Source organism: Tachyglossus aculeatus, chromosome 21 (genome assembly GCF_015852505.1).
Source record: "Tachyglossus aculeatus isolate mTacAcu1 chromosome 21, mTacAcu1.pri, whole genome shotgun sequence".
Lineage (NCBI taxonomy): Eukaryota > Metazoa > Chordata > Mammalia > Monotremata > Tachyglossidae > Tachyglossus > Tachyglossus aculeatus.
In genome coordinates, this window is record NC_052086.1 from 2,799,269 (window position 1) to 2,819,838 (window position 20,570).

General features: G+C 58.2%; 1 protein-coding gene and 1 long non-coding RNA gene across 6 annotated transcripts in view; one reads left to right on the forward strand and one right to left on the reverse strand.

Annotated features, from left to right (window-relative positions):
* Window positions 1–17,996, forward strand: part of NF2 (neurofibromin 2) — an 84,534-nt gene extending 66,538 nt beyond the window's left edge. Inside the window, exons 11-17 of one of the 5 annotated variants that reach the window (XM_038763924.1) lie at window positions 202–324; window positions 1,947–2,164; window positions 4,408–4,513; window positions 5,414–5,544; window positions 7,359–7,518; window positions 9,324–9,368; window positions 17,908–17,996. In XM_038763924.1, coding sequence (XP_038619852.1) covers window positions 202–324; window positions 1,947–2,164; window positions 4,408–4,513; window positions 5,414–5,544; window positions 7,359–7,518; window positions 9,324–9,359 — 774 coding nt within the window. In that variant the 3' untranslated portion in view covers window positions 9,360–9,368; window positions 17,908–17,996. Of the gene's footprint in view, window positions 1–201; window positions 325–1,946; window positions 2,165–4,407; window positions 4,514–5,413; window positions 5,545–7,358; window positions 7,519–9,323; window positions 9,384–17,907 lie in introns of all 5 variants that reach the window. The other 4 variants (XM_038763927.1, XM_038763925.1, XM_038763922.1 and 1 more) reach the window with 4 other exon arrangements.
* LOC119942888 lies at window positions 8,275–9,849 on the reverse strand. The gene is made up of 3 exons (XR_005455409.1): window positions 9,626–9,849; window positions 9,070–9,361; window positions 8,275–8,957 (listed from the first exon to the last, which is right to left on the reverse strand). It is a non-coding gene; the product is annotated as an uncharacterized LOC119942888 (long non-coding RNA).
* Window positions 17,997–20,570: the final 2,574 nt, after the last annotated feature.

Consider the following 20,570-nt stretch of genomic DNA (forward strand, 5'->3'; position numbering starts at 1 on the left):
CAGGAGTTGATAGGCCCCAGGGCGTGCCCTCACGGGGTGACTGACCCCAAGTTATTTGGAGATAAAAGAGGAGGGGAAAATGGACGTGTAAGTGCTCAACGAGGAGAGGAGGGGGGTGTAAGGCCATGTGGGTGCGTGGTTGGCCGCTCGCATGCCGAAGCGGCATGGCTCTCTGAAGCCCCCTTGGCCTCTGGGCCCTAGATGGAGAGGCAGCGCCTGGCCCGCGAGAAGCAAATGCGAGAGGAGGCTGAGCGAACCCGGGATGAGCTGGAGAGGAGGCTCTTGCAGTTGAAGGAGGAGGCCACGATGGCCAACGAAGCCCTGGTAAGTCCTTGGGGATGGAGGTGGGGCGGGGGGATGATTGTCCAGCGTTCCTGTTGCCCGCGACCTGGGTATCCCCCTGGAGCCGGCTAGGTGATGCCCCTCATCGGTCAGGGACTGGGTCCAACCCAGCACTTAGTACGGTGCCTGGCACGTAGTATGCGCTTAACAGATACCATTCTTCTTCTTCTTCTTCTTCTTCATCTTCTTCGGAGGAGGAGGAGGAGGAGGAGGAGAAGAGCATTCGCCTCTTGATATCCTGCCCAAGGTGTGCTGAATGCAGAGGCCCAAGGGGAATTAAACCCCCTGGCAGCTCTGCTCTTTGGCCTCCCGGGCTGTCTTCTCTTTTCCCGGACTTTTGAGAGAGTATGGCAGTAGCCACAAGAAGCAGCGTGGCCTGATAGAAAAAGCAAGGGGCTGGGAATCAGAGGACTGGGTTCTAATCCCAGCTCTCCCATTTGCCTGCTAGGTGACCTTGGGCAAGTGATTTCACTTCTTGGGGGTGGCATCATCTTCCTCATCTTTTTCACGGTCCCCCTCGCTGTTAGTCAGTGGGACAGGGCCTGCATCCAACCTGATTATCATTTATTACGCTGTGCCAAGCACTGTTCTAAGCGCTGAGGGAGGTATAAGGTAATCAGGTTGTCCCACGTGCGGCTCACGGTCTTAAATACCATTAGAGAAGCAGCGTGGCTCAGTGGAAAGAGCCCGGGATTTGGAATCAGAGGTCATGGGTTCAGATCCCAGCTCCGCCAGTTGTCAGCTGTGTGACTTTGGGCAAGTCACTTCACTTCTCTGGGCCTCAGTTACCTCATCTGTAAAATGGGGATGAAGACCGTGAGCCCCCCAGGGGACAACCTGATCACCTTGTAACCTCCCCAGTGCTTAGAACACTGCTTTGCACATAGTAAACACTTAATAAATGCCGTTATTTTTATTATTATTATCATTAATCCCCATTTTCCAGATGAGGTAACTGAGGCACAGAGAAGTTAGGTGACTTGCCCAAAGTCACACAGCAGACAATCAATCAATCAATCAATGGTATTTATTGAGCGCTTACTGTGTGCAGAGCACTGTACTAAGCGCTTGGGGAGTACAAGTCGGCAACACATAGAGACAGTCCCTACCCAACAGCGGGCTCACAGTCTAGAAGGGGGAGACAGAGAACAAAACCAAACATACTAACAAAATAAAATAAATAGAATGGATATGTACAAGTAAGATAAATAGAGTAATAAATATGTATATACATATATACAGGTGCTGTGGGAAAGGGAAGAAGGTAAAATGTGGCGGAGCCAGGATTAGAACCCATGACGTCTGACTCCCAAGCCCGGGCTCTTTCCACTGAGCCACGCTGCTTCTCAGTCAGTGGTTCACACCCAGTAGGCGCTCAGTAAATTCCAGTGTTCAATCAATCAATCAATCAGTCGTATTTATTGAGCGCTTACTGTGTGCACAGCACTGTACCAAGCGCTTGGGAAGTACAAGTTGGCAACATATAGGGACGGTCCTTACCCAACAGTGGGCTCCAGGGTTTGTACATCATCCTGAACTGGTTCCCCAGAGGCGGTGGGGACGGGGGGGGCTCCTGCCAGACGGCGCGGCTGTTTCCCCTGCAGATGAGGTCCGAGGAGACCGCTGACCTGCTGGCGGAGAAGGCTCAGATCACGGAGGAAGAGGCCAAGCTGCTGGCCCAGAAAGCGGCCGAGGCGGAGCAGGAGATGCAGCGAGTCAAGGCCACGGCCATTCGGACGGAGGAGGAGAAGAGGCTGATGGAGCAGAAGGTGCTGGAGGCGGAGATGCTGGCCCTGAAAATGGCCGAGGAGTCGGAGAGGAGGTGAGGCGGCGGGCGGCTGCCCCCACCCACCCCCGGCCCCTCCACCGCCGCTTCCCCACAAGCCCCCGTCACCCCCCCAGTTGCTCAGCTCGGCCAGACCGCCCGTCAGCCGTGTGACTTTTGGCCGGTCACTTGACCTCCTCTGAGCCTCAGTTCCCTCATCCGTCCAATGGGGATGAAGACCGTGAGCCCCGCGTGGGACGGGGACCGCGGCCAGCGCTTAACAGACACCGTTAAAAAACGAAAGAAAACCAAAAAAAACCCCACCCCAGTTAGTGTCAAACCACCTGCCCCGGTGGATTGGAAACCACACAGTTTAGTGGTGAAGAGGAGCCTCGTCCTAGCTTGGGCAAGTCATTTGGCTTTTCTGGGCCTTAGTTTCTTCATCTGAAAAATGGGAATGTTAGTATCTGAAGTTGTGAGAGAGAACTGCAGGTAACTTGTGGCGACGGTACATATCGCTTACTGTGTGGTCAGCAACTGGGTGGATGCAAGATTATCATCATCATCATCATCAATCGTATTTATTGAGCGCTTACTGTGTGCAGAGCACTGTACTAAGCGCTTGGGAAGTACAAATTGGCAACATATAGAGACAGTCCCTACCCAACAGTGGGCTCACAAGTCGGCCCTTCACCCTAATAAGGCCCACAGTCGCTCTTATCCCCATTTGCCAGTGAGGAAAGGTGAGGCCCGGAGAAGTGAAGCGACTTGCCCAAGGTCCCGCTGTAAGCTGGGACTAGAACCTACATCTCCCAACTCCCCGCGCCGATACCCTTCCCATCAGGTCCCACTACCAGAAATGCAGGCTCCCTACTCAGATCAGCCCATTTCAGTCATTCAGTCGCATTTATTGAGCGATCACTGTGTGCAGAGCACTGTACTAAGCGCTTGGAAAGTACAGTTCGGCAACAGGTAGAGACAATCCCTACAGTCTAGAAAGGGGAGACAGGCGACAAAACAAAACAAGGAGACAGGCATCAATAGCATACACCCTATTCTTACTAGTCAGTCAGTCATATTTATCGACCGCGTACCGTGTGCGGAGTACCGTACTAAGCGTCCACAAAACGTCCACGATGAGCTTACAATCTAGAGACGAGCTTACTGGCTTACAGTCTTAATAGTAGCAATAATAGTAATATTGTTTTTGTTCAGGGACCGCTCTGTGTCTAACACTGTGCTAAGCGCTGGGGTAAGACAGCAGAGAATCCGATTGGACACAGTCCCTGGCCCCCCCAGGGCTCAGGATCCAAGAGAAAAGAGGAGCACTGCGCTTGGGTGCATATGACGGTCGGAAGACCTACTCAGTCGATCCGTCGATGGTATTTATTGAGCGCTCGCTGTGTGCAGAGCACTGGACTATGTGCTAACCGGCTCCCTGCCCTCGGGGAACTTCCCGCCCAGCAGGGGCGACGGGAAGTTGAGTAAATGAACGAGTGAAGAAATGGGGTCTGAAAAAGGAGCGGAGCCATAAGCGGTCAGGATGGGAGTGCTGAGGAAGCGTGTTGGGATGGTCTCACCCGAATTACGGCTGGTAGCTTTATTGTCAGAACGCTTTCCTCTAGAGAAGCCTTGTGAATAGAGCCCGGTCATGGGTTCTAATCCCGATTCCCCCACTCGTCTCCTGTGTGACTCTGGGCAAGTCACTTTGCTTCTCTGGGCCTCAGTGACCTCATCTGGAAAATGGGGATTGAGACTGTGAGCCCCACGTGGGATGAGGGCGGCGTCCAACCCGATTTGCTGGTACCCACCCCGGCGTTTAGGACGGTTCCTGACACACAGTCTTCTAGACTGTGAGCCCGCTGTTGGTTAGGGACCGTCTCTATATGTTGCCGACTTGTACTTCCCAAGCGCTTAGCACAGTGCTCTGCACACAGCGCTCAATAAATACGATCGAGTGAATGAATGAAGTGCTTAACAAATACCATAAATATTATTTTTATTATTATTTCCTCCTCCCGCTTTGGGTGGATCATGTCTTTCTGCCCCGAGCTTTCTCTGGGGTGCCCTCACCCCCCATTCCCTTCAGGTCTTGCCCCTCCAGATGGATCCCTTAAAAGCGTGGCCTTTATCGGAGACAACTCCGGCCTCTTCCCTTGCTGGTCCATTTCCTGGCCCCGCACCCTAGTTTCCTTCTCTTGATAATGGGGCTCATTAGGCGCTCCCTAACCCCCTTCCCTCCCCCTGAGACGGCCCAGCGCTTACTAACGGCTGGTTCGGTCTGCTCTGGGGGCCCGCAGAGCCAAGGAGGCAGATCAGCTGAAGCAGGACCTCCAGGAGGCCCGAGAGTCTGAGCGCCGAGCCAAGCAGAAGCTCCTGGAGATCACCAGCAAGTCGTCCTACCCGGTAAGAAGCGGGAAGGGGCCACGGCCGTCTGGTCGGTGAAGGAGGGGAGAAGCCCTCTCCTTCGTTCCGCCCTCGGTGTGGCCGCTTCGGCCCCGCAGGGGCAGATTCCCCAGCCTTGATATATCCGTGGGGGTCTTGGCCATGGCAGCGGAGTGGAGGACTGACCGTCCCCAGAGATCCCAGAGGAGTGGGGTGATTTTTAGCAGGCATTTCTCGCTCCCCTTGCTCCCGGCGGGGGCTGACACACTGGCCCTGCAATGTGGAGTCACACAGACCAGTTATCACGGCCGGAGGCTCTTGGCAGGCAGGGATTTGGAGACCGCTTCAAACATCGGATGTTCCTTGGGGTTCCTCTTTGGGACAGGATGGAGAATCGGTGCCATTCTAGTCACTTCCCCCCTCCGTTTCCCAACCTCCTCAGCCCCTGTAGTCTGGGAAGGAAACAAACAGCGTGGCAGTTCCTGGGCACGGTCTGTGAGAGACCCTCCCCTCATTCATTCGTTCAGTTGTATTTGTTGAGCACTGACTGTGTGCAGAGCACTGTACTTAAGCGCTTGGAAAGTACTCCCCTCGCTCTCGAACCTTCCTCGGCTCGATTGCAACCCGCGCAGTTGCTTTGTAAAGCAACATGGAGCCCCGGCAGGCCCCTTCCCGCTTTTCCCTTCAAAGTCAAGGCATGCGTTGTGGGAGCCACCGGGCGTTCCCCAGTTCTGATCCTCTGTGGAAGTTGCGTGGGACCAAGCAAATCTCTAAATCCCCACTCCTCTCCGATGTCGCCTTGTGAGGGGCAGGTTCTGGATGGGGGGAGGCCTCCCCCTCCTCCCTTCCCGCCCACCCCCGATCATGCGACTCCGCGGAACCCGCTCCATCCCCGTCACCTGACTGGCGATCTCTCCCCAGCAGCCCATCAACTCGAGCGCGACGACGTTGCCGGCGGACGGGCCCGGCTTCAACCTCATCAGCGAGAGTCTGTCGTTCGACTTCAAGGACACGGACATGAAGAGGCTCTCCATGGAGATCGAGAAAGAGAAGTACGGTGACCCCCGGGCCCCCGCGTCAAAGGCACCCAGAGGTGGGGGGCTGGCGAGAGGGGTGGATGGCAAATTGAAAGGCATTAGGAATCCGGCCCGGAACTAAGTTTCCCCCCTCGTCCCGGAAGAGAGCGTTTCCCAACGTAGAAAGTTAACGGTGACGGTTAGCTTCCCTCCTGTCAAGAGGAGGCCGAGGGAGCTGGGCCTCACTGCTGAAACAACCTTGATCTGGACTGGCCGGGAACTCCGGCGTCTGTTGGCGGAACTAGGGCCGGTTTTTCCTGGCCAGAAATCCATAAGAGGCGGAGGGGTAGTGATCCCTCTAGGAAGCGCTGAATAGCAGGGCAATGTTCGCAGGCCCGAGGCCGGAAACCTGGAAACCCAGGGGTGTCGGTCCAGGCCTGGCCAGTCGGGTGAAATGCCAAGGGAGACTTCGATCCCACAACTAATCCTTGCTGCCTGCCCAGAACCACTGAGAATTTCCAAAAGGTTTTCCGAACGGTTGTCCCCATATTCTCTCAGAGAGGGAAACCGAGGCGGGGGCTGAGGCCACGGTGGACAGGAGACTTCCCCAGTTCCTATAGTCTGGCGCGAGACCTCCCCAGAAACCCAAAACTCTCCCTGTGGGTAAACCTGCACTCGTAAGGAACGCTGTAGGAGACATTCCCCAGTAGCCTTGGCCGTTTTCCACGGTTTGGGCCCCTCATTTGGGTTCAGCCCTTCGGCCTCCCCAAGCCCCGCTGGCTTTGGTTCGCCTGACCCTCACCATTCTGGGAGCGTCCTTTGACCCCAGGGTGATGAGTTGGAAGGAATCCGGGATTCTCTGTCGACGGATCTCTGTGCCTGCAAGTGAAAGCGGTCTGAGGTCCCGACGGACTGGAGGAGCCTATCGCAATTAGGAACCTAGCTGGAAAACGTTGAAAGCTTTGATATTTCTAAAGAAATATCAGCAGAGCTTGGGTCTGCGGGGAGCCAGGGACCGGTGTTCTAATCCCAGCTCTACTCCTCGCCTGCTCTGGGCCCTTGGGTGAATCTACTTAACCTTGCTGTGCCTCAGTTTCCTCATCTATAAAATAGGGGCGGAGTACCTGTTTCTCCCTCCCCCTTAAACTGCAAGCCCTGTGTGGGACAGAGAAGCAGCGTGGCTCAGTGGAAAGAGCCCAGGCTTGGGAGTCAGAGGTCATGGGTTTGAATCCCGGCTCTGCCACTTGTCTGCTGTGTGACCTTGGGCAAGTCACTTCTCTGAGTCTCAGTTACCTCATCTGTAAAATAGGAATGAAGACTGTGAGCCCCACTTGGGACAACCTGATCACCTTGTATCCCCCCGCAGCGCTTAGAACAGTGCTTTGCACACAGTAAGCGCCTAACAAAATGCCATCATTTATTTTTATTTATCTGACAATCAATTCATCACTCTGTGGTAATTATTGAGCACACTCTGTGAGCAGAGCACCGTAGGAAGCACTTACTAAGAGCTTGATTGATTAATCCGACCTGATTGTCCAGTGTCTGACCCAGTGTTTGGCACACAGTAAACCCTTAACAAGTGCCAGAGGGAGGTGGCTGTCTTTTCAGTCGCGGTGGGAAACTCTCAGGTATCGTCAGAGACTTGGGACGGGCAGGTCCACGCATTCCAGTGTGGGGGGCCGTGAATCCCGTTCTTCCTCCCTCCTTCGGGGCCCCGGGGCACCTTAGACAACCCTCCTGATTGGCCGTTTAAAATCCGGTCGGATCCCGGGAGTCCCGCCGCCTCCCGAGCGCCAGCGAGAGCGTGGTTCGGCCGCGGCGTCCTATCGGTCTCTTGATCCCGCCAGGGTGGAGTACATGGAGAAGAGCAAACACCTGCAGGAGCAGCTGAACGAGCTGAAGACGGAGATCGAGGCCCTGAAACTGAAGGAGAGGGAGACCGCCCTGGACATCCTGCACAACGAGAATGCCGACCGAGGCAGCAGCAAGCACAACACCATCAAAAAGGTACCCCGACTCCCCTCCTGGATCCGCGTGGCGCCCCCGGAATCCACCTTTGGATTGGTCCCCCCCTCACTGGCCTCCCCAAGATGAGAGCAAAGAGCTAATGAGAAAGCAGGCCGAATGTGAGGCTGTCGAGGGTGGACCCCCGTGCACTTTGGCCTCCGGGGCAATCAATCAATCAATCAATCGTATTTATTGAGCGCTTACTGTGTGCAAAGCACTGTACTAAGCGCTTGGGAAGTACAAGTTGGCAACATACAGAGACAGTCCCTACCCAACAGTGGGCTCACCCTCCCTTGTGTGGGGATCCCTGAGTCAGGAAGCGGCCACTGTGTAAACGAGTGTGGCTCTGGGAGGCCCTCGACTGTGGTTTGGTTTTCCATCCTCCGTTTATTTGGCCCGAAGAGGAGCTTTCGAGAAGAAAGGGGATCTTGGAAGGCCAGGCAGGGCAGGCTCGGGGGCCAGTCGCTCAATCTGTTCCAGTTTCCAAATCCGTTCCAACGTCTTTCAGCAAGCCCTGTCCCTCGGGCCGATGGGTCCGTAGCATTTTGGAAACTGAGGTCCCCAGGCGTGGGCCGGGCGGTTTGGATTTCCACCCGTGAAGGAAGTTGCTCACTTCCAAACTAACTGCCTCTCCCTCTCACCTGTCCAGAGGCCCTAATGCTATGATAATTTTTCTCCCTCCCTCCCTCCCTTCCCCGGCCCAAAAAACCTGGCCACGTCAGACCCGGGGTCTGCCAGCCCACCCTGTCCCTTCGGTTTCAGGCCAATCTCGGGTCCCCTCGCCAAGAGCCCGGGGGGCCAGCGGCACCCCGACCAAGTGTGGCTAGGCCGAAAGCAACCCAGGGCTGACCTAGAAGCGGTCTGGGCCTCCCCTCCAGGTTCGGTGGCTACACCCCATTGAGGCTGATCACGCGGCTGCTCACACTACATCACCCAGTAGCCTGCAGGCTCAAACACCCAGGGGCAGCCGCTGGCCCCCTCCACTTGGGGTTCAGGTTCGCTGTGGCCCGGGCCCGGGCCCGGGGTCTCCGGTCCGGGCAGGGCCTTGGCCTCTCTCCTCCGTCGCCGTCGTCCCGCCTGAGGAAGAGTATCTTCGATTTTCTTGGCCTCCGGGGAGGCAGATGAAAATCGGATCCCGTCCGGAGTCGATTGAACTCCCGAGCGATCGGTGTCTGTCCGGTAAGACGAGGCAGTGATTCAAACTGGGATTTCAGCAGTGGGGTGGTGAAAATGAGCCCTCCTCCAGGCAACTCTCTCCACTTCCCTCGCAACCCGGTGCTCGTGGTTTGCGGCGGAGGAAGTCGGAGCCGAGGGACCCTCAGAGGCTGGAGGGGAGTCTCGGAGGAAGTCCTTCTTTTGGCTCTTGGGGAGCCGTCTGGGAGGGAGGGCCACAGTCAAGGCCCTTTCTACGACAGGCTTCTGCTGCTCCCCGGGGCTCCCTTTGAAAACCCAAACAAGAAACGGTTCCCCAAATGAGCTTTGCCGCACCTCAGCCAATGAATGAGAAAGTACGAAGCCAATCCTCCCCACTGATCCGGGTGCTGCACCTACCTCCAGTCCACCCGGGCCCTGACCCGAGATTCGGTCAGCGCGATCAGCCGGCGCACGAGGCCGGAGTAGGGAGGGCCGTCCCGCTCTCTCCCGAGCCCGCGAAGCCGAGCCTGAAAGTTCAAAGGGCCGACGTGGCAGTGGGCTAACGACGTCAAGCTCGGTTGTTGAGGGCCGGGAACAAATGGCCCAAGTGGCCCTTGCTCTTATCACAGAGGTGTGTTCTTGTCTTTGTTCGTTTTCTGTTGCCGGTTTAGCCTCAAGCCCAGGGCCGAAGACCTATCTGCATTTGAGCCTGCAAAGTAGGTTATTCCAAGGTACTTTGTCGGTGGTGACGCGGTGGCCCGTGGTAGCACTAACCCGTGCATGCGCTTGCCCGTCACGGTGCGCCGGCGGGGCTCGAGGACGCCCCAGCCACCCGTTCCCGAGCTATTCCCGCACCCAGCCTGGGCGGTTCTGCCAGGGGGCGGCCCGGGGGGCTTCCTCGAACCGGAAAGCGCAGGCCGGGCAGAAGGAGCGACCCCTCCCCGCTCGCCCCCCACCCCTCCCAGGCCATCACCGTCTGTCCGCTCAGTTGTGTCTGGTCCAGTCGGGCTGGTCCGGGGTCCGGCGGCCTCCCCTTCGGAGGGAGCGGCATTGGTGAGGCGGGTGTCGCACTGAGTCTCGACTTTGAGCTTCCGCGGAGGCAGAAGCAAAGACCAGAGAAGGAGTTGTTTGTGGGCTGGGCGGGCCTAGGCGGAGGAAAGAGGAGACTACTTGCTCTCCCTGGCTACCTTTCTGTCTCTCGCTTCTCCTCATTCCCTCCCTTTCTTCCTCTAGCCCTCCTGGCCACCCTTCCGTCCCCCCACTCGACTCTCTCCGCCCTCCCGTCCCCCCCGCTCTGTTCCTGCCAAACGCCTGAAAGCAAACAAACCCTACATTGTCCCGCATCTCTGTTTTCCTCAACAAAGCTTTCCAGTGCTTCCTTGTTTGGAAGCTGGTTCATAGTCTGGGGACTCGGGTTGTGAATAACGGCGGTGATTATTGAATGGCCTTTTCATAGGAGCTCACGGCCCTTAAAACCTAGCCACTTGCCCCACAACCCCTTGAACGGCAATTAGGCACGCAATCCCGTCACCCCTCTCCTTCCCCCTCGCCCCCAAGAATCTCGGGCTGGCCTGAGGGCCAGACTGTTCTCATCGATGGAGTAGATATTAGCCCAGGAAGGATGGACAGGGAAACGGACCTCTGAGCCTCTCCCTCGGCCATCAGACTCAGGCACTTTATCGGGGACCCCAGAGGCACGTGGCGGGTGGGTACGGAGGGGGCAGCGGGTAGCTGTGACCGGGCGGAGCGAAGACTCTGCCGCTACATAGACAACGGATCCCGAGATCCTTTCGGTGGCACGAACGGGATGGCAGAGACTCCAGGGAAACACCCGAAGAGCTTGATGTTCCCTTTTCAGGCTACGGGGTCTTGGCTCAGAGGTCTGGCCCGGCGGGAGACCTGATGTAACCATGGGTCCGGACTGCTCCCTGCAAGGGCTTCAGGGAGCCCGCGGTCTAGCTGGTGGTAGTTGCCCGGTGGTGGCTCGGCCTCTGTGTGGGTGATCGGGTCTGTCTGGCCGTGATCCCGGGGCAAGTGGGGTAGGGAAATGAAAGAGATTGGTTACCCAGCCTGCCACCGGCAAATCTCCGGGCATTCTGGGGTCCGGTGGCCAGAATTGAAATCGGCCCCGGAGGGGGTTCCGCCGCCAAAGCCGTGACCGAGCAGCCTTTCTCCCGTCGCGCTCTTGCTTCCTGCTCCCCGTGTCTCCTTACGTTCCTCCCTCTCGCGGTGGTCAGCTTGTGGGAAGCCTGCTCGACGGCGGCTTTGTAGATCCCAGACGCCGCAGCTGGTTAATGGGTTCACGATGAGTCCGCTCGCCGCGACCCCCCCCGGCGGGTCTAGGCGAGAAACCCTTTCGGGGTCCTTCCTGAGAGCTGGGTGAGGCCGGGGGCCTGGTCGGAAGCCCCCTGGATTGATGTCCACCGTCCAGCTACAGTCTGGAGAAAGGACGTTTGACCTCTCTGTGGATTGCCTTCTGGCTGTGACGGCGACTCTGGGCGTAAAGTCGATTTTCGCCACGTCGCCGAAACCCGCGGCTTTCCTAGAGTTTTAATTCGGGTTCGGGTGGGGTGGTGTCTTGCTCCTTCCCGTGATTATAAATTCCCGCATTTGGATATTCCTGTGGGGGACTGGGGTGGGGTCGGCAGGTGGTACGGAGTTAGAGCTTGGGTTCTTCCCTTCTGCACTGGGAAAGGGGGCGTGGGCCTCCTGGGGGGTAAGGAGCCCGTCCCTTCGTGCCTCCGGACCCCAACCGCACTTAGAGAGGTGGCTCATACTGGCCACGGGCTAGGCTTTCTACCCAGACCCCCTGATGGGGCACTGGGCGGGCAGCATCCTTGCTAGTCCAGGGGCCACCAGACTGGTTTGTTTTTTTTTAAGTGGTATTTATTAAGCGCTTACCATGTGCAAAGCACTGTTCTAAGCACTGGGGAGGCTACAAGGTGATCAGGTTGTCCCACAGGGGGCTTACAGTCTTAATCCTCATTTTACAGATGAGGTAACTGAGGCCCGGAGAAGTTAAGTGACTTGCCCAAAGTCACACAGCTGACAGGTGGTGGAGCCGGGATTTGAACCCATGACGTCTGACTCCAAAGTCCGTGCTCTTTCCACTGAGCCATGCCGTTCTGGGTGAAGGCTCCAAGGTTTATGCCTCAACACCTCAAGCCGCGCAGTGTAGCGGAACAAGCACGAACCTGGGAATCGGAGGACCTGGGTTCTAATCCCAGCTCTGCCAGTTGCTTGCTTGGTGACCTTGGGCAAGTCACCTTCTCTGTGCCTCACTTTTCCTGTTCTCCCGCCTTAGACCATGAGCCCCATGCGGGACAGGGACTGTGTCGAACCTAATTCACTTTTATCTACCCCAGTGCTTAGAACAGTGTTCGACACATAGTAAGTTCTTAATTTTTTAATTTTTTTTTAAAAACACCGATCTCGGCCGGTGAAGGCACCTACTCCTGCCAGGCTCCGGCTGGCGTCTGCCCAGGCCCTGCGCCTTGGCTGGCGGCCCGTCGGACTAACTGGTTCTCGTGAATTACAGCGGAGCTCGAGACTTACCTCTGCCGGAAAGCCGTACCTTGGAATCCCATGGGATGGGTTAAAGGTCCCTTCCCGGGGGCAGTTAGTTGCCTAGAGGATAGAACGCAGGTTTGGGAGTTAGAAGGACCTGGGTTCTAATCCCACCTCCGGCACTTGTCTGTTGTGTGACCTTGGGCAAGTCATTTGGCTTCTCTGAGTCTCACTTACCTCATCTGTAAAATGGGGGTGAAGGCTGTGAGCCCCACGTGGGACAGGGACTGTGTCCAGCCTGATGATTTTGTTTCTACCCCAGCGTTCAGAACAGTGCTTGACGCATACTAAGCTCTCAACAAGTACCATCATCATCATTATTATAATTGGGTGTCTCGCTTTCAGCTGGGTGGAGCGATAGCCCCAGCGATTTATTCCTGCCCCAGCAAAGGAGGTGAGGTGGGAGGTTCACTCGTTCTGGGGTCCTCAGGCCTCCCCCCCCTTTATCAAGCCGTGTCCTTTTGAATGGAAACTGGCGATGATAGGGTCTATCGTGTTGCCCGTTAAGAGCTGACTCTGTACCGAGTGTCATCTTAAGGGCTGGGGTGGATACAAGATAATCGGATCGGAGGCCCTGTCCCGCATCTCACAAGGGGTTCGCAATATAAGGGAGAGGGGGAACGGTATGGAATCCTCATATGGAAGCAGGATGGCTCAGTGGAAAGAGCACGGGTTTTGGAGTCAGGTCACGGGTTCAAATCCTGGCTCTGCCAATTGTCAGCTGTGTGACCTTGGGCAAGTCACTTCACTTCTCTGTGCCTCAGTTCCTTCATCTGTAAAATGGGGGTTAAGACTGTGAGCCCCCCGTGGGGCAACCTGATCACCTTGTAACCTCCCCAGCGCTTAGAACAGTGCTTTGCACATAGTAAGCGCTTAATAAATGCCATTATCATTATTATTTGGCAGATGAAGAAACTGAGGCATTGAGGAGGCAAGTGACATGCCCACAGTCTCCCAGCAGGGCAGGGAGCAAAAGCAGGATCAGAACCCAGGCCTCCTGGCTCCCGGTCCGGGGCTCTTACCATCAGGTCGCACTGCTTCTCTGGTGTTTCTTTATGTTTTGCAGGGTATTAAGGGCTATCTAGTGCACTCCCGATTCAATCGTCTCGTAAGGTGTGTGGCTAGAAAGGTTGGTGTGGGGGCCCTCGGGCCAACTGTGGGCGACCGTGGGGGAGTTCTTAAAGAGACACCCGGTGACTTTTGACTGGGCTCGATCAGTAGTTCGCTTTCGAAAGGGTTTCCTCGGGAGTGGATTTCAGATCCGTTGCACAACTAACGTGAGCATCACATCTTCGGGTGACTAGCGGATAGCGCTTCGTAAACCGTGTTTCTTGTGCCTCCACGTGTACCGGTCTCCCTGGGCCGTTCATTCTTCCATCAATCAATCAGTGGTATCGATCGAGTGGTTTCTGTGTGCGGAGCCATTTCCTAAGGGCTCGGGAGAGGACAGTATTTAGTAGACACTATCCCTCCCCTCGAGGAGCTTACAGACTAGTGGATTGACCCCAACCCTTCGGGTGAAACCCGCCTTCGTAAATCCGTTTCCAGCGGACCTTACGCCGAAGCCCCCCACCTCCCCTGCTCCCGGATCCCTTCCCTCTGGAACCCCAAGGCGGTGGTCTGATTATTATCCGTCTTTCCCGGCGCCTAGCAATTTTCTCGCTTCACGGTAAGCGCTCAACAGATAGCACGGTTCTCGGTGTGGCTACAGTGAGCCTCATGGGCCCGGAACTTCTTGGCCATCCCTGGCGGCGCCCCCCTCCTTTGCGCCAGTCCTCCCCTGCCGTTGGCCGCGCGCCAGCTGAAGTCAGCAGGCGAGTGATTGACAGCGGATGCAGTGAGCCTTCCGGTTGGGAGGGAGCTCTGAGGTGCTGGAAAGGTCTGGACTTTTCCCCGCCCCGTTTTTCCTCAACGCGGGCCGGCTCCAGTCGGACCGGATCACCCCGGTGTTCCAGAGAGACGCCACCGGGATACCGCGGAAAAGGACAGAAACGGCTCCCCCCACCCCGGCTTCTCCCCCTGTTCCTCCTTTTTCCTGCTTCCCCCTGCCTCTACCGCCCGCCCCTTTCATCCTGGGCAGCCTCCAGCGGCTTCCTGCTCCCCGATTAGCTCCGTCTCTCTTGGGAAAGTGTCCACGCCTCCCCCCTCCTCTCCATTGAGAACCAAAAGCTCGTGCCGCCCTCCCTCCCACCCTCCCTCTTGGGGAGAAGGGGGCGGTCACAATGCAGCCCTGAAAATCCATTTTCTCTCGATGCCGACGAGGACATAATTCATCCTTCTGCCGCATCCGTAACGCTTCCCATTCACCCTTTTAGTTCCTCCCACGGCGGGGAGACCGTCCCCAAAAGTTCCTAGAGGAGGATCGGCGGGGGGCCGAGCAAACGGCCTGGCGCTAGGCTTCCCCCGTCAAGGGCGCTGTTGGAGCCCGAGGAGAGCGCGGGGTCTCGGGGGCGACTTGCTGGGAGTCCCCCTCCTCAAGACATCCAGGGTTGGGATTGCGGGTACAGGGGGCAGATGGAGGGGGTTTTGTGGGGAGGCCGCACTTAATGCTCTGCCTGCAGTAAGCATTCAATAAATACCACTGACTGTTTGAGGAGGCGCGTGCCCTGGTCGGCTCTGGGAGACTGTACGCGAGAATTAGCTGCATTTTGGCATAGTTAGAAATGCGGACATCCCTGGCCCAAGCCGCCAGACAGTTGGGGCGGGTCGTGTTCCCTGCGGCCGGAGTGGACCTGGAGACCCCCACCTTGCTGGCCCCCCGGGTCTCCGGAGACGCCAAACCTAGGCAACCGGGTTTGGACGTTCCCACCAGTTTCTCCTTCTCCGGGAGGGTCCAAACCACTGACTGTGCCCGGTGACCCGATCACGGGCCCCCGAACGTAAGCGTCTCCGGCCACCGAGCCACATTTGGGACAAGTCAGAGCCATCGCCCGTCGGTCTCCCTTTCGCGAGGAGGGGAGCGATGCGTTGGCTGGGTCTGACCTTCTTAACTGGGTTGGACGTGTCGGGTTTTGTCATGCCTCCTTCCTTTGATCCTTCCCTCTGGAGAAGCCTCGCGGCCCAGTGGGCATCAGGAGCAATAGACGGCTCGGTCGGCTCAGCGGGTAGTAGGATGAGAAGCCTCTGCTGAGGCCGATCCAGAGAAACCCCCTGCCCAGCTGTGCCATTGCGAATTCCGCCGTGGAGAAGCGAGGCTGCGGACCATGGGGTGGACGGGGCCGGACTAGAGGCCAGGGCAGGAGGGAGAGAACCGAACTCCCGGGGGTCGGGTGACGGGGCGACCCAACGGCAGTCTCTGCAGCGGGCTGTTCCCCTGGAGCTGCCGGGTTGGCAAGGGCCGTGCCCGCTCAGTGGACGCTGATGGCTGAGGGGCAGAGCCCAGCAACCCCCACCCTACCCCAGCAGGAGAAAACTCAAGAGGCGGCCCTGCCCCACCCCAACTAGAGACCTCTGGGAGGACGTCCCAGCCCTCCAGTTGCTAGACTGTAAACTCACTGTCGGCAGGGAATGTGTCTGTTACATTATGTTGTCTTCTAAGCGCTTAGTATAGTGCTCTGCTCACAGTAAGCGCTCAATAAGTACGATTGACTGACTGACTCCACGGCGTAAGGCTACTCACCTAGGTCCAGACCCACGCGGGGCAGCGTTGACGGGCAGGGACCGGAGAGCGTGAGCGGCCCCCTTTTCTTATGGCGTTGGTTCAGCACGTACCACCTGCCAAGTGCTGAGGATGAGACATGATTGCCCAGTGGGACCCATTCCCTGTGTCCCCACGGGGTTCACGATCTGTCGCCTCCCTATTCGACAGAGGAGGACAATGGGGCCCGGAGGGGTTACGTGACTTGGCCGAGGTCACAAGGCAGGATAGCGGGCATGACACGGTCGCCCCCGTCCCCGGTGGGTTGGCCCGGGCAGCTTCTCCCACGTGCTGCACCTTCCCCATCCCACCCTGCCAGCACCGGAGGGGACACAGCGGGACGGTGGTGGTTTTTAAAGCCGAACATCCTGTAAAGAGTTAAGTTTTATACTCCCTCTCTCCCCTCTCCTGCTCAGTCATTTTTCTTTCCCTGATTGGCCCCCGGCTGGGATTGTAATCTATATTTCCTGACAGTGAGGGGCTCGCTAAAATGGTCACTGATGGAACTGCTGGCAGCTAAAGGAGCAGAGGCAGTGGGAATAGCCCAGCAGCGCCCAAGACAGGTCACGCAACCCTCTCCTCCCTCCCCGCAAGGGACTGTGCCCACCTGTTGGCCGAGGAACTGGAGGGAGAGAGGCACCTGTTCCCCCTCACCTGCACCTCTGCCAGCCAAAGTGGAGAGGAGGAGGAGGGAGAGTGGGAAAGCCCCGTTAGGTGGGTAGGATTTCCATCCAGATAAAGGGAGGACGCTGTGATGGTGGAGATTAAAGGACTGCTGATTTTTAAGCAAACGGAGGTCACAGCGTCGATTGGCTGGGGTCCAGCAGAAGGCATTAAGGCGGTGCAGTAATTGCCTCTGAACCACAGGGTTCCTTAATGGAATTGGACTCGGACGGAGGGGTTGGGGTGGAGCTTCGGGCCAGGAGCTACTGCTTGGGGGGCTGGGGGAATTGGGAGGCACAGAGTTGTAGGGAGGGGAGCAGATCACAGGAGGACCCTGGGAATCTTATTTCATCCCCCTTCTCAAGGCTGCTGTCTGGTCCATATAGCAATCTCAGTCCCCTGGGCCTCCGGCCCTTTAATCGTCATCGCCATTATCGTGAGGAGGGTTATTTTGGCAGTACTCAGTGCTTACCAAATGCCAAACACTGTGGTAAGCACCGGGATAAATAGAGAATCAGATCGGGCCCAGTCTCTGACCCCCTCGGGGCTCCTGGTCCAAGGTGGGGTGGAGAGCAGGGCTCACATTCCCATTTTGCAGCTGAGGAAACAGGCCCAGAGAAGTTGAGGGGCTTGCCCGTGGTCTTAGAGCTGGAGCATGAACCCAGGGCCTTATTGGAGCTGTTGAAGTGAGCAGGAGTTAGTCCAGTGCTCTGCACACCGTAAGCGCTCAATAAATACGACTCAATGAATGAGTTAGTCTCAGGTGAAGGGTGGGTGAATACCGGACTCTGGTACTCAGGGTGGATCGGGTCAGATGGCAGGGGGCTTGCCGAAAATTAGCCTTGATGCCCCTTCAGGTGCCAGGACCCTGGTGTGGACGGGTACTCCGTTCCGGCCCGCTCCTGACTGCAGGACACCAGCCCCTGGCCCAGTATCACACTCTTGACTCTCCCGCCTCCGACCCCTCGCTCACCCTGTTCCCCCAGCCGGATGATTCCCTTCCCCACTCGCCCCATCTTCAAAACACCCCCCCACCTCCTCCAGGAAGCCTTCCCCCAACCATCCCCAAATGGCATCAACCCAACTCCCCCCCAAACGCCTGCGCGTGTGTTTCCTCAGCACCAACGTAAAAATGTCGCTCGTCATCCGGTCAGTTGGCCCTTCCTGCCATGCTCCAGCGTCTACCTGTTCCGTCCTCGTCTCCGCCCTCCATCCCCCGCCGTTCAGAGATTGTCTGTGTCCATCTCCCGGGTTGGCCTGTGAGTTCCTCGAGGGCAGGGCCCGTGGGCCTCGACCCTACGGTGCTCCCTCCGAGGGCTTGGGGGATCCCCCCTTCCTCTTCTCCCCCCAGCCTTCTGTTCAGCCTCTCGGCCTCTGCTTTCTTGTAGCTCACACTGCAAAGCACCACATCCCGAGTGGCCTTCTTTGAAGAGCTGTAAGAGGGGGGAGACCGGCCGCCCAAGGAGCCAACCCCTGCCAGCAGCACGACAGATCGGCACCCGGACACGGGCCGTTGGGGCCTCCGGGAGCCCCTGAACTCCTCCCCCTCCGCCCGGCCCCTCCCCACCGGACTTGGGGACCTCCTTCCCAATCACGCGCAGTCGTCCTCGGTGCTCCCCGGAGAAGGCCCACGCGGAGAGGCCTGGTTCTCCCACCCCGCCGTCTCCAACCTGGTGTGCAGTCTGACGCCGCTGGATACCTCGTCCGGCGGTGACCCCGGGCGGCCGTCCGGTTTTAATCCGTGTCGGTCTCTGCCCCCTGCCGCGGTGTCATTTTGTCCACCAGACTGGGCACCCCCTGCTTGCCTGAGCAGGCCTGAGAGGCTGGAGGTGGAGGGGGACAGGCGGAGGCGGGCGGGTTTGCAGTCCCTGCCCAGAGGAAAGTGAGCAGGTGGCGGGCCTCTCCGGGCAGCGGGAGGACCCCGGCCCCACACTCGAGCCCAGGGAAAGCAGGTGTCCCCGTCTGGTAAGAGCGAACCTAGGTTTTAGTAAAGCGCTGCTCTGGCCATGGTGCCAGTTTAGCTTCGGCCTTCACCACAACCATGTGAGGCAGAGTGAAAGGCAGGTATTTCGGTCCCCGTTTTGCAGGTGAAGAAAGTAAGGTGCAGAGAGGTCAAATGGCCTGCCCTCAGTCACCCAGCGAGTCAGTGGCAGAGTTTGGACCCGGGGCTTCCGGAACGGCGCTCCGCCACCGCGTCCTCCGTCTTCCGCCTCTCTGGGTCGGGGTCTCGGGCGACGACCGGATCCAGAGGGGGGCCGAGGGTGAGGTCCGTGGGCAAAGCGGGGTGGCGGCTGAGGCCATCCGAACTCCCTCCTCCTTCCGCTGTACGTTCGTTCCCAGGCTCATCGACGAGGTCGGCGCCTCGCACTCTGCGGGCGCTCAGAAAATGCCCCCAGTTAATTGGTGGGAGACAGTGTTCTGTGTACAGGTGCTGCAGCCCTGCTGCTCAGGAGAGGGGGAGGAGGGAGCCGGGTGGTCTAGCTTGCAGCCGCCCACCCTCCTGGATTCGGTTCCCTCCGCCACTGGGCTTCCGGCCCATGGCGGGGCCCGGGGCCTGGACCTGCCTTCGCAGCCTGGAAGGGCTGCCATCCCGAGGAAGCCACCCTGCGCTTCCCAGACACCCTCTCTTCCCCTCTCCCTTGCCCCCCATCCCACCACTGCGAGGGTTAACGCCAAGCCCCTCTCCGCTGTGTTTCCTGGGGGGTTTTTTGGGGGGTGGGATGCTTCCTCTTTGCCCTGCTAACCCTCTCCATGCTACGATGTCTCACGAAATAATGATAATGGTATTTGTTACTTGTTACGCTTCCTATGTGCCCGGCACTGTTCTAAGCCCTGGGGTGGATTACGATCGGGTTGGACGCAGTCCCTGTCCTACAAAGGGCTCACAGTCTTAATCCCCGTTTTGCAGATGAGGGAGCTGAGGTCCAGAGAAGGGGAGTTGCCCAATGCCACTTGCCATCCCCCCATCACGTGCCACTGCCTGCTTTCACTACCCGACGGGTGGGGCGGGCACAGGGGTCTTCTGGCTGACCGGGAGCCTTTTCCCGAGGGCAGAGTTGGGGGTCACCACGGCGGATCGAGCCGGCGGCCTGACCACGCGGTGGACGGTCCCCCCTGGGGCTCCTCCAGGCTGGAGGGAGGGCTAGGGGACCCCGCCATCCCCGGAGATGTCGGCCGAGGGGCCGACACGATCGTGAGGAGACTTGGCTTCCTCGAGGCGAGGCCGTGGTGCTCTCTGCACCCACCCCCACCGTGGATCCTACAACCCCCTCGCCTGCCCTGAGCGGCCCCTCTCCGTGGGCAGGTTTGGGTGGTCCGGTGGCCAGCCTCTGCTCACTCCTGGAAGCACATTTGATAAGACACAAACTCCCAAACCCCCTACCCCAAGCAGCTCCCAGTGGCTCTTCACAACCCCAGCTTGCTCGGCGACGTGCGTTTCGGCCACCGGCCCGTGGCTCCCCAAAACGTTTAAGAACCGGGGACCCAAGCAATGGGACCCTTCAAGTACATCTCACTATTCTAAGGAATTGGGAGGTGGGTGGGCTCTGGGGTGGCCATATTTTCTTAACCCCAGCCCCCCGCCCCCAAATCTCCCAGAGGTTGTTAAAGGTGGCCAGGCTCTGAACAACTGTGGTCTCAGGTGTCAACCGCCAACCCAGGGAGAAGGGGAGTGTTGGATCGGAAAGTGAAAGGCCCAGAGCCGGGGGCGAGGAGGGGTCACTTGCCTGGTCCTCCTCATTTCCCAGCAACAGGAGATCTCGATCGTTTTAGGCCATGTAGAGGCAGCGAGCTCAGACGGGGACCTGGCAGCTTCCGTCAGGAAAGACCTGGGAAATGGGAATTCCAAGTGCACACCACAAGCTTGGGGCTGGCCGACCGTAATATGTGGCTCAGTCTGCCCCTCCCTCCCCCAGCCTGTGATCAAGACCACCGAACAATTTCCGGGCTCCAGCCCACGGGCACTCGGCAACGCTCCTTTATCACACGGGGTCGGGGTTCACTCCCCTCTTCACCCCACCCCTGTCTCTCTCTTCCTCCGCTTCCATCTCTC